Consider the following 20,907-nt stretch of genomic DNA (forward strand, 5'->3'; position numbering starts at 1 on the left):
GAAACTACCTTACTCTACCTATGCATCTTCACCTAAAATTAAATGTGAATATGTAATGGCAACCATGATTCTTCATTAGCCAGACTATATCTCTGATCCACAGGTGTCAGAACGGGGGGGGGGGGGAAGAAGGGAGGTTCACCACCCCAAATATGTGAGAGGCACCAGTCAATATACTTGGTCATGGGGCACAGTGCTGCCACCATCAAGGCTTACCACGAACAGTGTCAGGTTGGAGATAATCTCCTTTACAGCTGCTCTGTCTTCTCCCTCCCCACAGCCCTTCTCTGCCTTACTTCATGGTCTTCCACCGCCCCTGCATCCAACTCCGGACTCTACAATGTGTGGCTTTTTATTGTGGTCTGGCCTTTTCTCTGGAACCATCCCGGTGCCCTTCTTACCTACCACTCCATATGTTGATATGGGCAGACTTGATGGGCCAAGTGTTTGTTATCTGCTGTCAAATGAAATGATTTCTCCCACCCTTCCCTCTTTATCTAGCGCACACAATCTCCACAACCCTATCACCCAGGAGGCCTACCTTTGTGATTGGTTAATGAAGAATGTAATGGATAATATATTAAACTTACATTTACAGCTTTTTTCCCCTACCTTCTACATACAGTACTTAGATGTTGCTATACATTACACACCACCTCTCTTTGTTCTCTGTACCCCCAAGGTTTAATTTTTTTTGCTCAATAAGAACTTTTATTAGAAAAAAAAATGGAGCTTAGTATCGGGTAGTGTGATAGTGCTGGGTACTATAATAGTGTTGGGTAGTATAATAAAGTTGTTGATTGACAGGTCAGGCTGCAGTGTGTCTGACTAATATAGTACATTTGGGTATCCTGACTTCTGCAATACAATGTGGATGATTGCTAATACTGAGTCTGTAATGTCAGAGGACCCTTCATTTATTAGTACAGTAAAATATGTATCTTGCTGTATAAATAACTTGTAAATGAGTTGCTTTAGGATTATGCACTTTATATTAACCTGGGTAATGGCAAAATGAATTAATTAGAGATTTTATTCTTAATTAACTGATAAGGAATCCCATGTAGGTGATGTGAGCAGCAGAATATATCCACACTGTAAGAAACACCAGTGCGCTTGCACAGGGAAGTGGAACCTGCCCCTGAGCTTTAGGAGGAGAGGTGCAGGTGCTAGATTAATTTAAGCACTTGAGGATTAATTTCAGTTAGATGGTTTCTATTTACATTTTATGCATTTACAGTCCCTTGGTGGTCTTACTATGTGTGAGTGATAATTTAGTGTGGATTACTGTGTTTTTTAAAATTCATTTTGGAGGATTTAACCTATTAAAGAGTGTTATAATTAACATTAATATTAATCTGGAATGATTCCTGTAATTTTGGCAGCTCACTTATAATTTGGAGAGTTTTGCAATGATTCAATTGAGCTTTATTTTAAATTGCAGATCTCTATTTTCATTTGTTGTGTAATATTACATAGTAGGCAGGAATAGTTGCAAGAATACCGATGGTAGTATATAAAGCCATATAAATGCATAATTTCTGTGCAAATGCTGTTGAGTGTGAGGTTGCATACCTACTCATGAGCTAAAGTGCTACATTTTATGGAATGTCTTGGACTAACACATAAAGATGGCAGCAAATTAGAGGGTTTGGATAGTAAATCTTTTCTCTTTCTAATAGAGCTTGGAGTACCAGCGTTGTTCCTCATTTACTGTGGTATAGACACATACATGCACCTTGCCTTGCTCCCATGTGCAAATGTGAGATTTGAGTCATGCACCTGACAGTTTATCAAAATAACGTGTGCATTTGTATCTGTGTCCCAGACTTCACAGAGCACATTTGCACCAACACACCCTTATTATACTTTGACCCTGCTTCCAACCCATTCCCTCTTTCCCTCAGTCCACCTTTTCGTTATCGCATGATGCGTTTGACTGTTCATATGACCACAAACATAAGTAGTGCTTTGTACACATCAAATGTATAACTTACACTGCAAAACACGCTTTCTATCAAACTCATCATGGCGCCCTTTGTCTTCAAGATGTTTGAGATTGTATAGTTTTTGAAATATGCCCAGACTAGAAAGCAGCTGCTGAGACCCTTTCCTCCTACAATATAACCTGTTCTTTATTTGTACAGAAGAGATTATTTGTTAATGGGAGTTGTCCTATAATTTTACTACATTCCTTATTCACCTACCAGGTACATTTTATGCCAGCAAAAGTATTTTATAGTCACTTACCTCAATGTAACAAAAATATTTGAGAACACAAATGTGATACATTTAATATAGTTACAGCGATGCATGAAAACACAAAATGTATACTTACTTACAGTAATTTAAGGGTAATCAGTATTTCATAGTGACTTAGGATAATATACCTTAAACAGGGTGCAGCTAAAGAAAGGAACAAAATTAAATTCTAACTTTGCAAAATACGAAGAAGGCCAAATCATTCTGCTGTGTAGTATGATAGGTGAAGGCCTGCTAATTTAGGGGAAGAAAAATAATATAAATAATAAATACAATTTAGATTTAAAGTGCTTTATTAGTTAACAGAGACATTTTAGATATTAAAGTTGTGTTTCTTTGATATCTTTTAAGAATAATAATTTTTGTTAAAGTGTTACCACAGGTTAGCAGAATGGAGAGTCAAATTTGAACCACTTATCCCTACCCCCACTCCCTCCAGGCCAGCTGAAGGGTATCTTAGCACTCTCATTGGCTGCCGCGGCAGATGTGACATCATAGCAGCCAATACGTGCTACTTTTCAATTGCCAGATCTATGAAATTGTGCCCAAATTGATTTGCCCATTACTGCATGTTACAATTTGTTTGTGGCATGCCATCCAATAGGTTTTACCTTGCTTCCACTTGTGCATTCCCTTGTCATGTCAAACAAAGTCAAATCATTCTGCTGTGTAGTATGATAGGTGAAGGCCTGCTAATTTAGGGGTTTAGATTTATCAAGGCTTGGAGAGAAGTGGAGAGAGATAAAGCACTAACCAATCAGCTTCTGTCACTCTACAGGCTGTGTTTGAAAAATGACAGAAGATGATTGGTGGGTACTTTATATCTTTCAACTTCATCTCTCTCCAAGCTTTAATAAATCTCCCACAGAGCAACAAAATCATAGATAAGTAGATAAGTATGCTAAGACTGTATGTCTCCACATGTTATACACTGATCCATAACAAACACTGCATAATTGTATATATTTTTGTCGGTTTAGTGGTTGTTTTTTTAAAGTAGATTCAAGGCCTTATTCAGAGTTGGATGCAAACTTTTAAAACAGTTGATCACTTTTGCAAGTCTGCAACTGCATTTCCCTCTCCTTCCTTCATGTACTCGTTCCAGATGCGGCTGACGTAGGACTGGTGCTGTATCTTCATTGTTTGTACTGTACTACTGGATAAATTCTAAGAATTGTAGTATACAATGCACATATTACCTTTACTGGCTGTATAGTGTAGATTATATGTGCCGAAATTGCTTGGGCATCAAAAACTTTCAGCGAACCAGACAGATGTGCTGTAGTATTTTTTTTATTTTATTATTTTTATTTTATTTTATTATGACAACATAAAACACAAGTATTCAATTCTGTTTTAAGTGACTTCTAAAATACTGATCCAGCAGTTTTCCTCTATTTGCATAAATGATGTGTTTTAAATGTTATCATCATTATGCAACTTATACTAGGGACTAAGCACCCGCGCATCATCCCCCTTCAGGCAACTACTTTTGCCTCTTTCTGATTGTAACTTGTGATTCCGCGCTCATAACATATCCTTACTATATTCTGGCTGCATCTGCATTCCCACATGCTGCAACTACACGCTCATTCCAGCCTCCCATCCCTGCTCTGTACTCAGAATAAGTTGCAAACCCAATGTGTGCCTGAAAAAAAAAAGAGCTCAATGCAAAAAAACACACGTGCACTAAAGAAAACTGCAAGTTGCTATGGAAAAAACTGCAACTTTTTACTATGAAAAAAGCTGCAACTACTGTGCATCTGATTCTGAATAAGACATTAAGGGGGGTATTCAATTGTTTGAAAAGTCAGTTGGGTGTTTGTTTTTTCCTATCTAATAGACAGGGAAAAAACAGACACCCAACAGACTTCTAAAACAACTGAATATCCCCCTAAGTGTCTCTTCTGCAGTTACAGTATCTGTGAGGCTGGCAGATGTATTTTACCTAATCAATGCTACTCCATAGAGTTCTGTTTCTGGAGGAAATTTGTTCCCTCCATTCGCTTACAAATTTACAGACACTGGAAAACATTAGAAAATATTTCTATACATTGGCATGTAAGCATATTATTGACCTATAGAAAAACTATTATACATTTGTTCTTTATTCCTTTGCTTTGGTGCTTCAAGGGACTAGTAAACCAATTTATTTATATGTTGATATACAAAAATGTAAAACCAATCTGTACTGATGTTTAAAGATATATTTAAGCTATAAGCATAATCTTGAATTTATTATATTTATTATATGTAACTATAGCAGAGACAAGTAAAAAATTAAATTGTTCAGAATCTAGTGTAGATAGCCTTGTTAACCTAAAGTCTGCTTATATTGTGTGGTGTGTGCAAAATATTTGATCTCTGTTACCATGTAAACCGGTGCTGACTTCTGTCCCAGAAGAGAGCCTTTAAAGAGCTTGTTAAGGATGATGTTCAGGCTTGAGTACACATTGGTCATCCAGCAAGACCAAGCTGCTGACGGCTGCACCCCCGTTCATGTATACTGCATGCTTAGAAATCTCTTGCGTGTGGGCTCTGATTTATAGGCACTAATAAATCATGACACATTTTGACTCTGCAGAGTGATCATTTTTCTCTATGACAATGTGTAACACTCAAGCTGTTCCTAATGATAGCCTAAGTCACCGGTTGACAGGCAAAACCTGTTTTTGAGTCTATATTTTTACCCCTTGGAATTTTCAACTGTAAAAAGGAGAACAATTGTTAAAACCATGCAGGGAAGTCTGCACTGAGATTAAATTAGTAGTCAAAACAGACAAATATGACCTTCAGGTATCATATCTTGCCAGATGTTTGAAGCGCTGTTTGTTGGCCATTGTTTCATGCACATAATACATTAACAGTTAGTAGCAGCAAAAATAGTCTTCGAAACCACCCACTGGGTAGAAGTAACTATCAGCTGGGAACTAAGGCCCCAAAGACATTCTCAGCTGACCAGTGTCATCATCTTGGATAATAGTCTTCCGGAACTCCACTAAGATTTCTGAGCTTCAGAGCTGTGTCTACTGTCCTAATGTAGTTGCTGATCATTTTTCTCATGTCTGCGGTGTATGGGTCATACTCCAACTTCCTCAAACCAGAGCGCTTGAAGTTTCCATCTTTCTGACCTTCAACACACAGGAGTCTGTCTGCCAAAACAGGGAGACCCAGCAGGTTTATCATTCTCTTCAGCTGAATGAATAGGTCTTGCTTAAGGTCTTCAAAATGTACAACCAACACATGTTTTCCATACTTTAGCCAGTCTAGGGTATGTGTAGCCCACCATGGTGCATAGTTGTTTACAAATTCTGGCCATTCTGCAAATAAAAGAATCATATTAATAATTTTTGAAAATAAGATTTTATAGCCAACACATTATTTAAATGAAACAACATTCCTATTATTGGAAGTTAGTTTATGGGTACAGGCTTTATTATTTGAATTTATGGGGGTTTCCCTAATTTGGAGTACCATGCTAACAATAGGCTAGCTAAGGGGCTAACTCAAAGATGTACACAATGACTATATTTACTGTAGGTTGGTTACTGACCCCTTGAGATCAGTTACTGAATCTATTTGGTTTGTGGATCTGCTTGGAAAATTGATTCATGAACCACTGATTGCCATCCCTGCTGGTGGGTCTCAGTGGGTCATGGGCCAATCAGATGGTGGTGGGGCTTAGTTATGTGTCAATGGCCACTCTTACTTTCATCTTAGAATCAGCCCATCTCTAAACAACTGAGATTAAATGCAACTCACTAACTCAAGAACCACAAATAAAGTGCTGCTGACAATATTTTAATCAGACACACAATATAAAAAACAGCTGGCAAACTAATTATTTTGTGTGTGCTGCACTAACATACTTGCTTGTTATATGCTTGTTTAGGAAAATAATTGACCTATGCTCTTTCTTTGGGTAAACAATCAGCTTTTCTAACAATCTCAGATGGTTTTTCAAATTGAGTTAGACATTTTTATAATCTTAAAACTGTTGAGCAAATTTGGCAAATTGTCTCTGCACTCCGCAGGTTACAACACAAGCTATTACTCATCAGCAGGACACTCCTGAAAGATATTGTACAGGCTCCATAGGAATTATTTCTGCCAGCATTGCGGTTAAACATGGAAAAAATCTATTCAGATATTTGGGTAAATTTTGGCCATTCAAATTGGAGCCAGGGCCGTCTTAAGAGCAGTGTAGGCCCCTGGGCAAAGCAATGCACTGGGGCCCCTACTCATCCTCCAGCGGTAGGGGTGGGGCGTTTCTAGAGAGGAGGAGGCCCATGTGCAGGCTACGTCTAGGCCCCCTTCTCTCTAGCCAGCATAGCTGTGTAGACTTTGGGCACTAGAGTGTCCTAGCGCTGTCCCAGAGTCTATAGCGCATGCTCAGATCTCCGGGAATATGGCTTGGTGGCCATTTCCCCAGTGATTTTTCTACTGCGCATGTGCGAAACACCAGGAAAAATGGCACCTTGCCATTTTCCCAGAGATTTCTGCAGTGCCGCTGCTGCATTGTGGGTACAGGGTGTGCAGTGTGGCCCCCCTGCATCCGGGGGGTCCATGTGCACCACACACACTGCACCCATTATAAATACCGTACGCCAGTGGGGGTGCTCTTAGCTTTGATGTCACATGGGCGATAGGGGGTGGAGATGGGGCAGGAGGGAGAACACTAATCTGTAGAAGGGGGCATTGGGCTGGATGAAGGGGCCCTGGTACATGACTTTCAGGGTGGTAGGGGGGGTTTGATATGTATGTAGGGAGGGGTGGATAGTAGAGTGGGCTTAATATTCATCATTTTCCGGTGGGAGGGCAACTTGCTTGACTGCAAATATATCCAGTTCCTGGAAATGGATTTCTTAGCTTTTAATGGGTAAACAAGTAGACAGTTCCATCTTTCAGGAGGTACTGGGGACTTGGGGATCAGAGATCAGGAGCCGGAGCAATCCACAGACAAATATATAAAACTGCATATTAGGCGCGTGGAGCTGGAGCAGGGACCGGCTTGCTGGAAGGCTGTTATCTCTGGTTCTGGGCATAGTAGAGACAAGCTGCTAGTGTCCACCGAAAGGGGAGAGTCCCAGCTTTTTCAATATACCCTGAGAAACACTCTTAGTCAGACAGAACCTAAAATATCTGGCTGGGAAGAACAATTAACAGGCTTGTATGGGGACCACTGCTTTGAAGCGGTATATCTCCGGTTCTCCGGGGCCGATTTTAAAAAATCTGGTACCCTTGGAAAAAGGGTACCCTCAGCTATCAGCCTTAGGCCCTTATACTCTTGGGGCCCTTGGGCAAGTGCCCATTGAGCCCATATGAAAAGACGGCCCTGATTGGAGCGATTGAAATCTCCAAATAATTTATGTCCACTGTGGAAATTCCAGCCAAGCACAAGACATGGAACAAAGAAGACAATCAGCTTGTATCAAGAAATGATACATGTCTGTAACATTAATGTAGGCGCTTCTATTTGCAGTTGTTTCATTCAGTACTGTTAAAAATATAAAGCCCATTGATTGTATACTTGTCATTGCCCATACTTGTGTTCTAATACACATGCAATGCATTGATTGCTGTTTCAACTGGTGTATATTTTGCAACACACTGTCATAAAAACAGCATTACCTCCACAGCCATAAACACTATTAGCAGCTCGAGCATACAAATTGCCAATGTCAAGTAAAACCTTAATGGTTCATGCAGCAACCTCAGCCACTCTGGAGCTTGTAGTGTGCATCCTGTCTGTCCCCATCCATGGGGTATCCCGATTGGGTGGTTGTCTGTGACAGCTATCACCAGGGAGGAAGAAATTACAGCCTCCCTGTATGTTCCTCTATGAGGTAAAAAGGGGAACAGTCCGGACCATACAGGGAGACTGTAGGCACTCCCTCCCCATCTACCCGGTGACATCTGTCACAGACAGAGGTGGATTTAGTCCCCATTGGGCCCTAAGCAAGACACCGATTTGGGGCCCTCTTCCTCAAACATTCATCAGTGTGCCCTCCCCCCCAAAAAAATGTAGCAGACAGGTCTCCACTCCCTATGCCGCCCCAACAGTCAGTGTATGCTCCCCAATCCCCCCCAACATATTATAGCAGGCGGATGGTAGTTGTATAGATGTGTACAAGTACGCTGTCAGCAGCCGCTGGTAGAGGGACGGTCAAATTCCCTTAAATGAAGATAGCATAAACAATATAGGAACCAGCGCTGGCTGTAAAAATGTAAACAATCTGGATGGTTTGTTGTAAAATAAATACTAGACAATTTATTTATCAATACACATTCAAAAGAATATATACAAAAGGGTATACGTTTGGACTAAAAACTTTTAGTAAAATAGACAATGCTGGCAAATTGATAGAATAAATAATGCCATCAGAGTGGAATATTTGATTCTCAGCTGATCCACTATATTGGCTCCTAAAAGTAAATCCTCATTAGGCTAGGACCTCCTCCAAAGGATCACAGTCAGCATATAAGCAATGGATATTACCAGAAATCGGTTATGGTCATCCCTTGATGTGCTGTCAGCATATATACTCCTGATAAAGCTGGATGTCTTTTAACCAGCGAAAAGCGTAGAGCCTGAATCTGTGAGCCGATACCACAACAAGCTATCCCAGACTCCTGTCATTCATCTCTGGCATCAATTGGACATTGTGCTCCACCATCTGAATCAGCAGCTAAGCACTTTTCATCTGGATTCCCTTCTGGCCACAAATGGACAATTCCTAAGGCTGATAGCACATCAAGGGATGACCATAACCGATTTCTGGTAATATCCATTGCTTATGTGCTGACTGTGATTCTTTGGAGGAGGTCCTAGCCTAATGAGGATTTACTTTTAGGAGCCAATATAGTGGATCGGCTGAGAATCAAATATTCCAATCTGATGGCATTATTTATTCTATCAATTTGCCGGCATTGTCTATTTTACTAAAAGTTTTTAGTTCAAACGTATACCCTTTTATATACTGTATACTCTTTTAAATGTGTATTGATAAATAAATTGTCTAATATTTATTTTACAACAAACCGTCCAGATTGTCTAAATTTTTACAGCCAGCGCTGGTTCCTATATTGTGGATGGTAGTTGTACTAGTGTATTTATTATTGTTTATTACCAGTTATTTATGTAGCGCACACCTATTCCTCAGTGGTTTTTAGAGAACATTTGCATTCAAATTCACATCAGTCCCTTCCCCAGTGGTGTTTACAAGCTATATTCCCTACCACATGTACACATTCATGCTAGGGTTAATATTGCTGGGAACCAATCAAACTATCAGTATATTTTTGGATTGTCGTAGGAACCCGGAGGAAACCCATGCAAGCAGGGGGAGAATATACAAACTCCACACATTTAGCACCATGGAGGGAATTTAACCCATGACCTGAGTGCTGTGAGGCAGTAATGCTAATCATTGCACTGTTAGTACTGCCCTAGAAATCACACTATATGCACTGTGCACATGCAGGTGCAGGCAACTGGCAGCTATCTAGGCACTGACAACCTGCCGGGAGTATCCAGCCAGCCCAGCACTCTGACATTTTCGTAGGAAATCAGAAATGCCCTCCCGACTCCATGATCTGTCGGCAAACCCCCTGGGACCCACCGGGCTCTTGTGTCTGCTTTGGTTGCATAGTGGTAAATCTGCTCCTGCACGGTGGCAAGTTTGCAAACCTACAGTAATTGTCAGACTTTGTATAATGGATGGGGAAAGTGGTACAACCAGTGTGGCGGAGGGAGGAGGGGGCAGGGGGTTTAATGCAGGTGACCATACCTTATAATACTTATTAGTATACCCAATTACATTAGTGTTGTTTACAATATATATGAGTGCCTCTCCACCCCCCCTTACTGACTGTAGCAGCCCAGTAGGTCCCCCATCCCTTATGACACCCATTATTACATCCTTCAGTCAGTGTGACTGTATTGAATACATATCAGTGCCCCACTGATTGTAGAGGTATGGGTTGTTGGGTCAACCCAACAGCATATTTATATATTACCAGTCAGTATGTGCTTCCTCCCCAGCCAGATTGTAGCAGGCGGATGTTAGACACTGTACATAAAATAACACTGTCCACCCCCCACTCCCACCTGATTGGAATTTGAAGTAAGTGGATGTTATATTAAATAAAAAAAATCAGTAATAAAGTACACTGGAAGACCTCATGGTTTTTTTTGTGTGCACATCCTGGGTCCTCTCTCTAAGCATCTGACGTCATACACACGTGTGTCATGACTGGTCACATGCACAGTCCGCCGGAAATGCCCTTTATACAGCCTTGTCGGCGGGCCAACAGGGCCCTAAGCAACCATTTTGGTTGACTTGTGGTAAATCCTCCACTGGTCAAAGGCACACCCCTCTCAGATGGGGACTCACACTACAAGTTACAAAGTGGCAGAGTTTGCTGCTGGGAGCCAATCCAGTCTGACGTTCCGAGGTTCGGTTTTTACCAAATCCCCAAATTTCCAAAACAATGCTCTGATGCTTTTTTTTATTTTCTTTTCTGCTTGTCATCAACACCATTACTGTAGCTAACCAGGTATACAAATCCAGTCTATACATTGCCATTATAACTCGTGTGTGTGTGTATATGTGTATATATATATATATATATATATATATATACATACATACATATACACAGTAGACTCACACAAGACAGGCTTGCGTATATAAAACTATTTTTCACTAGCTGCTATGTTCCTTCACATTAGGGAGGCCAATACTAGGCCTTTTTTTCAGTCCCGGGTATCGGGATTGAAAAATGATCAATCCCGGGATTCCCGGGATACCCGGGATTGGGTTGAAGATTTTAAAATTAAATGAGTAGTGAGATAATGTTGCCAACCAGCCAACTGTACCTAGTTGCAGTCAAAGAAATCACCATTTGAGTAGCACAGGCGCTCATAAAAAATAAAATAAAACATACATAGTGTATTCTATCTCAAACATATCTTAACGATAGAAGAAATTTATAATATCTCTCGTACCACAAAAATAGGTCTACCGTTCTAAGAAGTAGACAATCACGCTTTTAATAGGAGCTGGACTTGACCAGTCTGGATTCCCTCTTGTCAGGATCTCCTTATCATTAGGTACAACCGAAAAGAGAGAAAAGCCTCTGATAGTGCAACACTGTTTTATTACAATCCACTTAAAACAAAATAAGGGGATATGAATGGTCACTCACCAATAGAAATGGTCTACCACAGAAGCAGACAAAAACAGCATGGGTATGTATGGTAACAAAAGGAGTCCCTGGAACCCGCCGTCCAGGTCCAGTGGTGAAGTCCCAAAACGTCTCCCCACACAGGATCCTCCTGCCAATGCGTTTCAACACGTCTTGTGTCTTTGTCAAGGCATATCCCTTGACATCTGGACGGCGGGTTACCATCATAATAAAACAGTGTTGCACACCATGGTTTATTAACATAAAGCCTTCATCTATTGTTCTCAGCTGTAATACAATACAGAGAGAACAATACATCAGGGGATTAAGTAATTACAGCAGGGGATTAAGTCTGACTGCCCTGGCTCACTTAATCCTATTAAAGGCCAAGATAAAGATGGATCCATCTGTATACTAGGAATTTGTCTTTAGTTTGCTATACAACAGCCAAGTAGGTAACAGATAAGCAGGTGGGGGGGGGGGGGGGGGGGGGGCAAGTAAAGTAATACAGATAGGAATACTGTAGGGACACAAGTGAGTTACATGTATGTCTAGTCAGTCAATGTTCAGGAGTTCAGCAGGCGGGCCACTTGGGGAAATAAACTTTTGAGGCTTCTGGTAGACCCGGCTGGTATGGCCCTGCCTGAATCAAGCAAGTTAAACATGCTGTGGCCGGGGTGTAGCTGGTCCTTTACTATCTTCGTTGCCCACTTTTTAGCTCTGGACAGGTACAGGTTCTGGACTGAGGGAACGTCAGCCCGATGATCTTCTCTGCAGTTCTGACCACCTTTTTGAGCCTGCATATGTCCCTCGCGCTGGCAGAGCTGTACCATACCAGTATTGAGGAGCACAGTACCGACCCCACAATCGCAGAGTACAAGAGGAGCAGAAGTTTCTGTGGGATGTTGAACTTCCTTTGTTGCCTGAGGAAGAACAACCTCTGCTGTGCTTTCCCGACAGTGACGTCAGCGTTGGACCCCCATTTAAGGTCCCGGGAGATTGTGGTCCCTAGAAACTTGAAGGAGTCCACTAGTGATGCCACACTGTCAGTAATCGTCAGCAGAGGTGCACTAGCAGACTTCTTCCTGAAGTCCACTAACATCTCAACAGTTTTGAGGGGGTTGAGCTCAAGGTTGTTGTGGCTGCACCAAGGGTCGGTACTAGGGTGTTCGGCGCCCTCCTGCAAACTATCAATTTTGCGCCATTCTACAAATACTGATCTCATCCTCAGAGCTGTAACTAGACATTTTGGTGCCCCCACCCCCAAGATCTATAACATGGACAGTTTATGTCTCCATTATTCAAAATTACGCCACACAGTAGTATCACTTATACACACCAGATAGAGCCCTTTTTATACATTACGCCAGGTAGAGCCCCCTTTTACACATTGCACCAGGTACAGCCAGTCACACCTTATTCCATGTAGAGCACCCTTTTACACCTTGCGCCAGGTAGAGCCAGTCACACATTATTCCAGGTAGAGTACCTTTTTACACATGCCACTTCCCCCCAGCACACATTACTATGAGCCCCCCCTTCTCAAGCACACATTAATATGACAACCCCCTTCCCAGCACACATTGTATGCCACTCCCCAGCACATTAATGACACAACCATTCAGTACACCCCCCCCTCCCAGCACACATTAATTACACCCCCCCTCCCCAGCACACATTAATTACACCCCCCAGCACACATTAACTACACCCCCCCAGCACACATTAATTACACCCCCCTCCCCAAGCACACATTAACTACACCCCCCTCCCCAGCACACATTAATTACACCCCCCTCCCCAAGCACACATTAATTACACCCCCATCCCCAAGCACACACTAACTACACCCCCCTCCCCAGCACACATTAATTACACCCCCCTCCCCAAGCACACATTAATTACACTCCCCTCCCCAGCACACATTAATTACACCCCCTCCCTAAGCACACATTAACTACAGCCCTCTCCCCAGCACACATTAATTACACTCCCCTCCCCAGCACACATTAATTACACCCCCCTCCCCAAGCACACATTAATTACACCCCCCTCCCCAAGCACACATTAATTACACTCCCCTCCCCAGCACACATTAACTACACCCTTCTCCCCAGCACACATTAACTACACCCCCAGCACACATTGACACCCCCCAGCACAAATTAATGACACCCCCAGCACAAATGAATGACACCCCCCCCTCCCCAGCACACATTACCTACACCCCCCTCCCCAACACACATTAATTACACCCCCACTCCCCAGCACACATTAATTACACCCCCCAGCACACATTAATTACACCCCCACTCCCCAGCACACATTAATTACACCCCCTGCACACATTAACTACACCCCCCTCCCCAGCACACATTAACTACACCCCCCAGCACACAATGATTACCCCCCTCCCCAGTACACATCAATGACACCCCCCTCCCCAGTACACATCAATGACACCCCCCCAGTACACATCAATGATACCCCCAGTACACATTGATTCCACCCAGTACACATTAATGACACCCCCTTCCCCAGTACACATCAATGACACCCCCCAGTACACATTGATTCCGCCCAGTACACATTAATGACACCCCCTTCCCCAGTACATATCAATTACACCCCCCAGTACACATTAATTACACACACAAACACCCCCAGCACATGTTTATCTGCAGCAGTATTTATTTACCTCAGTCTCTGCTCCTCAGTGTGGCTGCTTCTCTTCTAAGTTCTCATGTCTGCTGGCTCCTCTGATGCACGTGACTTCCTGCCTCTTCCACTGATGGGGGAGGGTGGGTAGACGGTGCTGAAGACTGCTGTGTCTTCAGACAGAGTCACCGGGAAGGGAGCGGCAACACCTGCTGCCTGGACATGTGCAGCGGGACGAGAGGGGAGGTTCCTGGCACAGGATATCAACTCAGCTGTTTATCCTACCGGCGCTGCTGCTGCCTGTCAGTGTGACAGGCGCAGGCTACGGCAGCTGGCAGTAACACTAACACTGCTCATCAGCAAGAGCAAGGTAGCAGAGTGGGGAGAGCGCCTCTCTAGCCCAGCGCGTCCCTGCTTTGCAGACCTTGCTGAGCGGCCAGTGCCGGGCCTGGCTGCACCACTGGGCCAACCGGTCTACTTCCTGTCTAGAGGCCGGTTCATCCCCATCCTTGATGAGGCCAATGACGGTAGTGTCATCGGCGAATTTGATGATCTTTACTGATTGCGCCTCTGAGGGGCAGTCATTTGTGTACAGGGAGAAGAGCAGGGGTGAGAGGACACAGCCCTGAGGGGCCCTGTACTAATGGACCATGCTTGAGAGGTGAATTCCCCCATTTTCACAACCTGTGTTAGTCACTGCTTGTAAGGTTGTATCAAGTGGTGACTATGAAAATCAAACCAATCATGCAACTAGGTGCAGCTGCCATTCAGGATTCAAGAAAAGTGCCTAATCCTCCAACTACAAATCAGAACACAACTACATACCCTGCTTTCAACTCCCCCAAAGGATTACACTGAAAAGTAAAGTGTAATCTATCATAGGCCAAGTGAAAGCATAACCCAGTGCCAGACATTATGGTGACTGCTCTTTCTCCATAACCTACAAACTTAAAAGCAGATGGCAGTTCCTAATTAAAATAATAAGACAGTTGCGTCAAATTGCCATTACAAGATAAAATTGAGTTTTGTAGTGACATGGATGCACAATCAATACACAAAGGGTCACCCAAGGCTTCCAGGGAACATAACTCAGAACCTTGCAGCATACTATATGGAACGGTGCCATAGTTTCCTTTGGTAGAAACACACAAGTCCTGATAAATAAAGCAGTAGCTACAATAATAAAATGCGCGTTATTTGTATATCTAGCATCACTGCCCTCTGATGCCGATGAAGGTGACAATGATTTACATGTTGATTGTTCTGGGACTGAAGTTGCGCCTGATAATAACTGTGAAGTGCAGGCTGTAAGCTCCAAGTCAGAACTGAAGTAGAGTGCATTGCTGTATTTGCTGTTATGCTAACCTTGATTATAGAACTAACGCAAAATCTGACAACTGGTGTCCTAGGAAACTACTACTAGACCTTTATCATTCTAAAGGTCATATCTGTCAAAGAAACTTGTTGTGTATCCCCCCCAAAACAGCCATTTTGGGGGGATATTTGCAAATTTCATGCATCACAAGAATGTATCTTAGGGAGTATCCTATGATATCTTCTGTAGTCCCCTGTTTCCAATTGCAAAAACAGGCTCCATAGGAGCTGTTAAACTGCAAGATTTGTTAGAGAAGAGTGTGCTCCTGTGTCGTCTCTTATCTCCTTACATAGAAGCCGGCCACACACCATTACCAAGTGTCGCAGTGCGGCATTGATATGCAGCACCTAGCCAGTGGTGTCGAGAGAGGGGGGCAGAGGGTACAAATTACCCAAGTCTGATAAATTGGCCCAGTGGGAGCCCAGGTCCATGCCTTCTTTGATTAGGCCATGCCCCCTGAAAAGTATTTGGGCTGAGCCAGGCTCTCTACTACCCTGGCTGGGAGGCATGTTATGCTCTTGTGAGTGGGTGCTTCTGATGTGCTAGACACGCCCCCAAAGAGGAGTAGCCATGCCCTCAGCATGCTGTGGTCACACCCCCTCCAGTGGGGTCAGGGGGGCCCAGGAAGTTTTTGTACCGGGGCCCAGAATTTCTCTTGGCAGCCCTGCACCTAGCTTCTCATAGGTGTGAGTACTTACTACAGCGGTCACTGATGTATGGTTCCAACACTGCTGCACCTGTTACCACTGCTCCTCAGCAAATCTGCAAGTTTGATTAAGGATCACTGTGTGGCCTAAACTCCATTTCCCAATTCCACTGGTACCTATTGTTAACCTCCTAGGTTCTACATCAATAGGACATATCAACAAGATTTAGACGGTGTTAGCTCAGTAGCCTATGGGTTACTCTCTCCAGACTTTTACAGAAAGGGGACCTCTCGATCCCTCCACATTGGTTCCCAATGATGCATGCACAGCCCGATAATGCTGGCCCTGAATTAGAGTGATAGTGGTACTGTAGTTATCACTTTGCTGCCAATGCTTTGCCAAGACAGAGCTTGTAATCAAGCTCTGTCTTGGCATCCAAAGGACGATAATTGTAAGTGGTAATTTACAATACCTCATTGCGATTATGGGCAATATTTCATAAAAAATGCAAGATGTGATAAATATAGCCCTAGACATTTTTGTTTGTTTCTTAAAACATAACAATTGTATTGTTTTGTTAGGTCTATTCGGTATCTGAGCATAGTAAGCCAATAATGTACTGCAATATACAGTAAGATAGTGAAAAAGATATACTGGGACACCCTAGTCAATGGGTCAAAGAGGTATGAACTGTGCATGTGGGGGTGGATATAACATGCGCAGAGTGAGTTACATTTGGGTGGGGTGTGTACAAGCTGAAATCTAAATTGCAGTGTAAAAATAAAGCAGCCAGTATTTACCCTGCACAGAAACAATATAACCCACCCAAATCTAACTGTCTCTGCACATGTTGTATCTGCCCCACCTGCAGTGCACATGGGGGGGTAATTCAGACCTGATCGTAGCAGCAAATTTGTTAGCAGTTGGGCAAAACCATGTGCACCGCAGGGGGAGGCAGATATAACATTTGCAGAGAGAGTTAGATTTGGGTGGGTTATTTTGTTTCTGTGCAGAGTAAATACTGGCTGCTTTATTTTTACACTGCAATTTAGATTTAAGTTTGAACACACCCCACCCAAATCTAACTCTCTCTGCACATGTTATATCTGTCCCCCCTGCAGTGCACATGATTTTGCCCAACTGCTAACAAATTTGCTGCTACGATCAGGTCTGAATTACCCCCATGGTTTTGCCTATTAGAGAAAGATTTTGCTGCTGCGATCAGGCCTGAATTAGGCCCTCAGTGAGAAATAATGGCTTATATGCCTGGCAAGTCATGCCCTTACCTACTGTAATTTACTTAATCTTAAATAGTTTCTGTAATGACTAAATCAATTAACAAGACATGCTAAAACATAAATAATTGTGATTTAAAATGTCTTAGACGTGTTATTTCAGTACTGCAATGAACTATTCATAAAGATACTCTGAGACTTCTGTATCGGGTCCAGCACTGTATAAGTCACCACTAGAAGTACTGGCTTTTGTGTTTGGAAACTTAGAGGACATTAGCAGCAGACAATGTGAGTCAGTGTCTGCAATTTGTGAAATGCCTGATTAATGTTTCTGTTCTCAGCAGAGAATAAGTCAATTGAGAGATTTAGCCAAATGGAAGTTTGAAGCCTGCTCATTTATTAGGGCCATTAGGTGGGACAGGGTGAAGCTGCTTCTCTGCTCTCAAAAATATTTAACCCTAAGCACAATAATATTGTGGTACGCAAGATGTCTTTGTTTTGTGAAGTGTTTAAAAAAAGATTTTACTTTATAGATTAGGAGGGCAAAGGTAAAATATGGTTCATCTGTTTATTGCATGGAGAATAACATATCAATAACATATTAAAAGGAAATAATAATCAGCATATGTGTTATCATGTATAACATGGTCTAGCCTAGTCTGATGACCAGGGCAGCCAAGAGAAATCCTGGGCCCCGGTTTCCTCCTGCAGTTATTCTGTAACAAGTGAGGTGACGGACAGTGGGTAACAAAGGAAAACAGCCGCCCACCCCTGTACTTCCTCTATTTCTCTACTTCACATGCCACTGCTCACATGAAGTCACGTTTAGGATATATGTAATTATTTGTTTAAAAAAAAATAGATAGAAATATGTTATATATATATATATATATATATATATATACAGGTTGAGTCTCCCTTATCCAAAATGCTTGGGACCAGAGGTATTTTGGATATGGGATTTTTCCGTATTTTGGAATAATTGCATACCATAATGAGATATCATGGTGATGGGGCCTAAATCTAAGCACAGAATGCATTTATGTTACATATACACCTTATACACACAGCCTGAAGGTAATTTTAGCCAATATTTTTTATAACTTTGTGCATTAAACAAAGTGTGTCTACATTCACACAATTCATTTATGTTTCATATACACCTTATACACACAGCCTGAAGGTCATTTAATACAATATTTTTAATAACTTTGTGTATTAAACAAAGTTTGTGTACATTGAGTCATCAAAAAAAAAAAGGTTTCACTATCTCACTCAAAAAAGTCCGTATTTCGGAATATTCCGTATTTCGGAATATTTGGATATGGGATACTCAACCTGTATATATATAAATAGCGTAGATAGAGAAGGCACTCACCAGGCTTTTAGCGCGTATAAAACTTAGTATTTATTACATATTATTTAAAAGATTATGGTCCATAAACTTTTAAATAATATGGATTAAATACTACATTTTATACGAGCTAAAAGCCTGGTGAGTGCACTCTCTATCTACACTTTATATGGAGGCATGAAGGGACTTCCATGACTCTGAGGATGTCACCCCAGCCAGCGTGAAGATTGACAGTGAGAGTGCAGTCGGTTTTGGAATGAAAAAAAAAAAAAAAAAAAATATATATATATATATATATAATGTGCATACACATGGAACAATTATACCAACGATGTGGGAATTCCCGACTGATTGGAACGACACATCATTTACATTGTTCCGTGTGTATGAACGATAACTATGCCGATGAGCGCACCGGCTGTTATAAGCGATGCCACGCCGGTGAATGCAGCATGGCCCAGCTACCCCATGCTTATTTATCACTGCTGGCATCTGCAAGTGTGTATCTAGTTGCGATGCCGGCCCCCCCGCGGGTCACGATGTGTCGTTCAGTGACACATCGTGCCGTGTGTAGGCACCTTAAGACTTGAGCCAATTTGGTTTACGATTAACAGTATATCTCCATACCTATTAGTTCTTTTAATATACTGTAGCATGTTTTTTGTCATTTGAATGGTTAAAAAAATGTGAAAATATAAAGACATTTCATTTCAATGCATTATAAAACAGGAACACATTTGTATCCCGTCTGGCATTGGTGTTGAAGGGAAAAGGTATTTTGTACAAATCTTTTTGGCTTTCAACTGCTATTAATCTCTGTCTGCTCTATTCCATGCAGGTATTCATCAATCAATATTGTGGGTGTCCTCTCCTCTCCATAGCGCTCATATACATAATCTCTTTGCTTTCTTAAGAAGCTTGTTAAAAGAATCAATTTCCCTCAAGGGCACATACATATGGTGCTTGGCTGCTTGCATTTTAGCATCTCAAACTGTTTTCATCGTTGATACATTGCAAGATGCAGCTATATTTCTCGGAGATGCAGCCTTGAATTGGTTGTATCATTTTTAAAAACAGCCACAATTGTTTTTCATTGAAATTGAATTTCCTAAAATGTGACTTAGCTATGACTGGCCGTTAGCATCTGTTGTTACCTTGGATAACCACATTGCTTACACTTTGCAATTTCAACCAGACTTAATAGTTGATATACAGTACAGTATACTGTATTGCTTGGTTTTTATTTTAAATGTGTTGAGCAGTGACGTGCGGTGAGGTCAGGGGCTGGGGAGGCACTGCAGCTAAACACCCTCCCCCCCAGAAAAAAAAAGTGCAGTCCCCCCACACCACTGAAACCAGCACCAGGCAGAACCAGCCAGGGGGGATAATGCCATAGCAGGGGAGACACTCAGTGTGGGGTCCCCCTGCCATGCCATTAAACACCCCCCAAACCAGTCAGCCCAGGGCTGGAATTCCTCAGAAAGTGGGGCCCCCAAAAAATCAAAATGGGGTCCCCCCTCCCGAGCAACAACCAGCACTGGGCTGATAGCCCAGTGCTATGCCCCGCACCCCTGGTGGCGGTGGGTGCGGGGTTCATTGTATGCTTATACTGTTCTTTACAGGTGGCCTACAGATCCCAGCAAGCCTGCCCCAGCACGCTGGCACTTGGAGAACCACAAGTGCCAGCATGCCCGGACATAAATGGCCCACTGGCACCTGTAGTCCACCTGCAAAGAATAGTAATATTGTTCTTTACAGGTGGCCTACAGGTCCCAGCAAGCCTGCCCCAGCATGCTGGCACTTGGAGAACCACAAGTGCCAGCATGCCCGGACATAAAGGGCCCGCTGGCACCTGTAGTCCACCTGTAAAGAAAATATAAAAAAAAACACTACACATTCTTTAAAAAAACCTTTATTAAACTGGGTCTTCACCTGGGGGCGGCGGCCTTTAAGCTCTTTTGCGTGGCCGCCGCCTTCCCAGGGCTTCCGGCGTCTTCACCTGGGGGGGCGCCACCTCCCCAGGGCTTCTGGCGTCTTCCTCCGGCGTCTTCACCTGGTGGGCGGCGGCTTCTAAGCTCTTTTGCATAGCCGCCGCCCATCCAGGACTTCCAGCGTCTTCACCTGGTGGGCGGCGGCTGCTAAGCTCTTTTGCATAGCCGCCGCCCATCCAGGACTTCCACGACGTCT

The 20,907-nt window shown here is 42.7% G+C and overlaps 1 protein-coding gene across 4 annotated transcripts in view; it reads right to left on the bottom strand.

Moving 5' to 3' along the window:
• Positions 1-2,537: 2,537 nt before the first annotated feature.
• WSCD2 (WSC domain containing 2) overlaps positions 2,538-20,907 on the bottom strand; it is a 568,420-nt gene continuing 550,050 nt past the window's right edge. For all 4 annotated transcript variants that reach the window (XM_063964350.1, XM_063964352.1, XM_063964351.1 and 1 more), the window contains one exon: positions 2,538-5,582. In XM_063964350.1, coding sequence (XP_063820420.1) covers positions 5,230-5,582 — 353 coding nt within the window. In that variant the 3' untranslated portion in view covers positions 2,538-5,229. The remainder of the gene's footprint in view (positions 5,583-20,907) is intronic.

The sequence above is a fragment of the Pseudophryne corroboree genome, chromosome 1, assembly GCF_028390025.1.
Source record: "Pseudophryne corroboree isolate aPseCor3 chromosome 1, aPseCor3.hap2, whole genome shotgun sequence".
Classification (NCBI taxonomy): Eukaryota; Metazoa; Chordata; class Amphibia; order Anura; family Myobatrachidae; genus Pseudophryne; species Pseudophryne corroboree.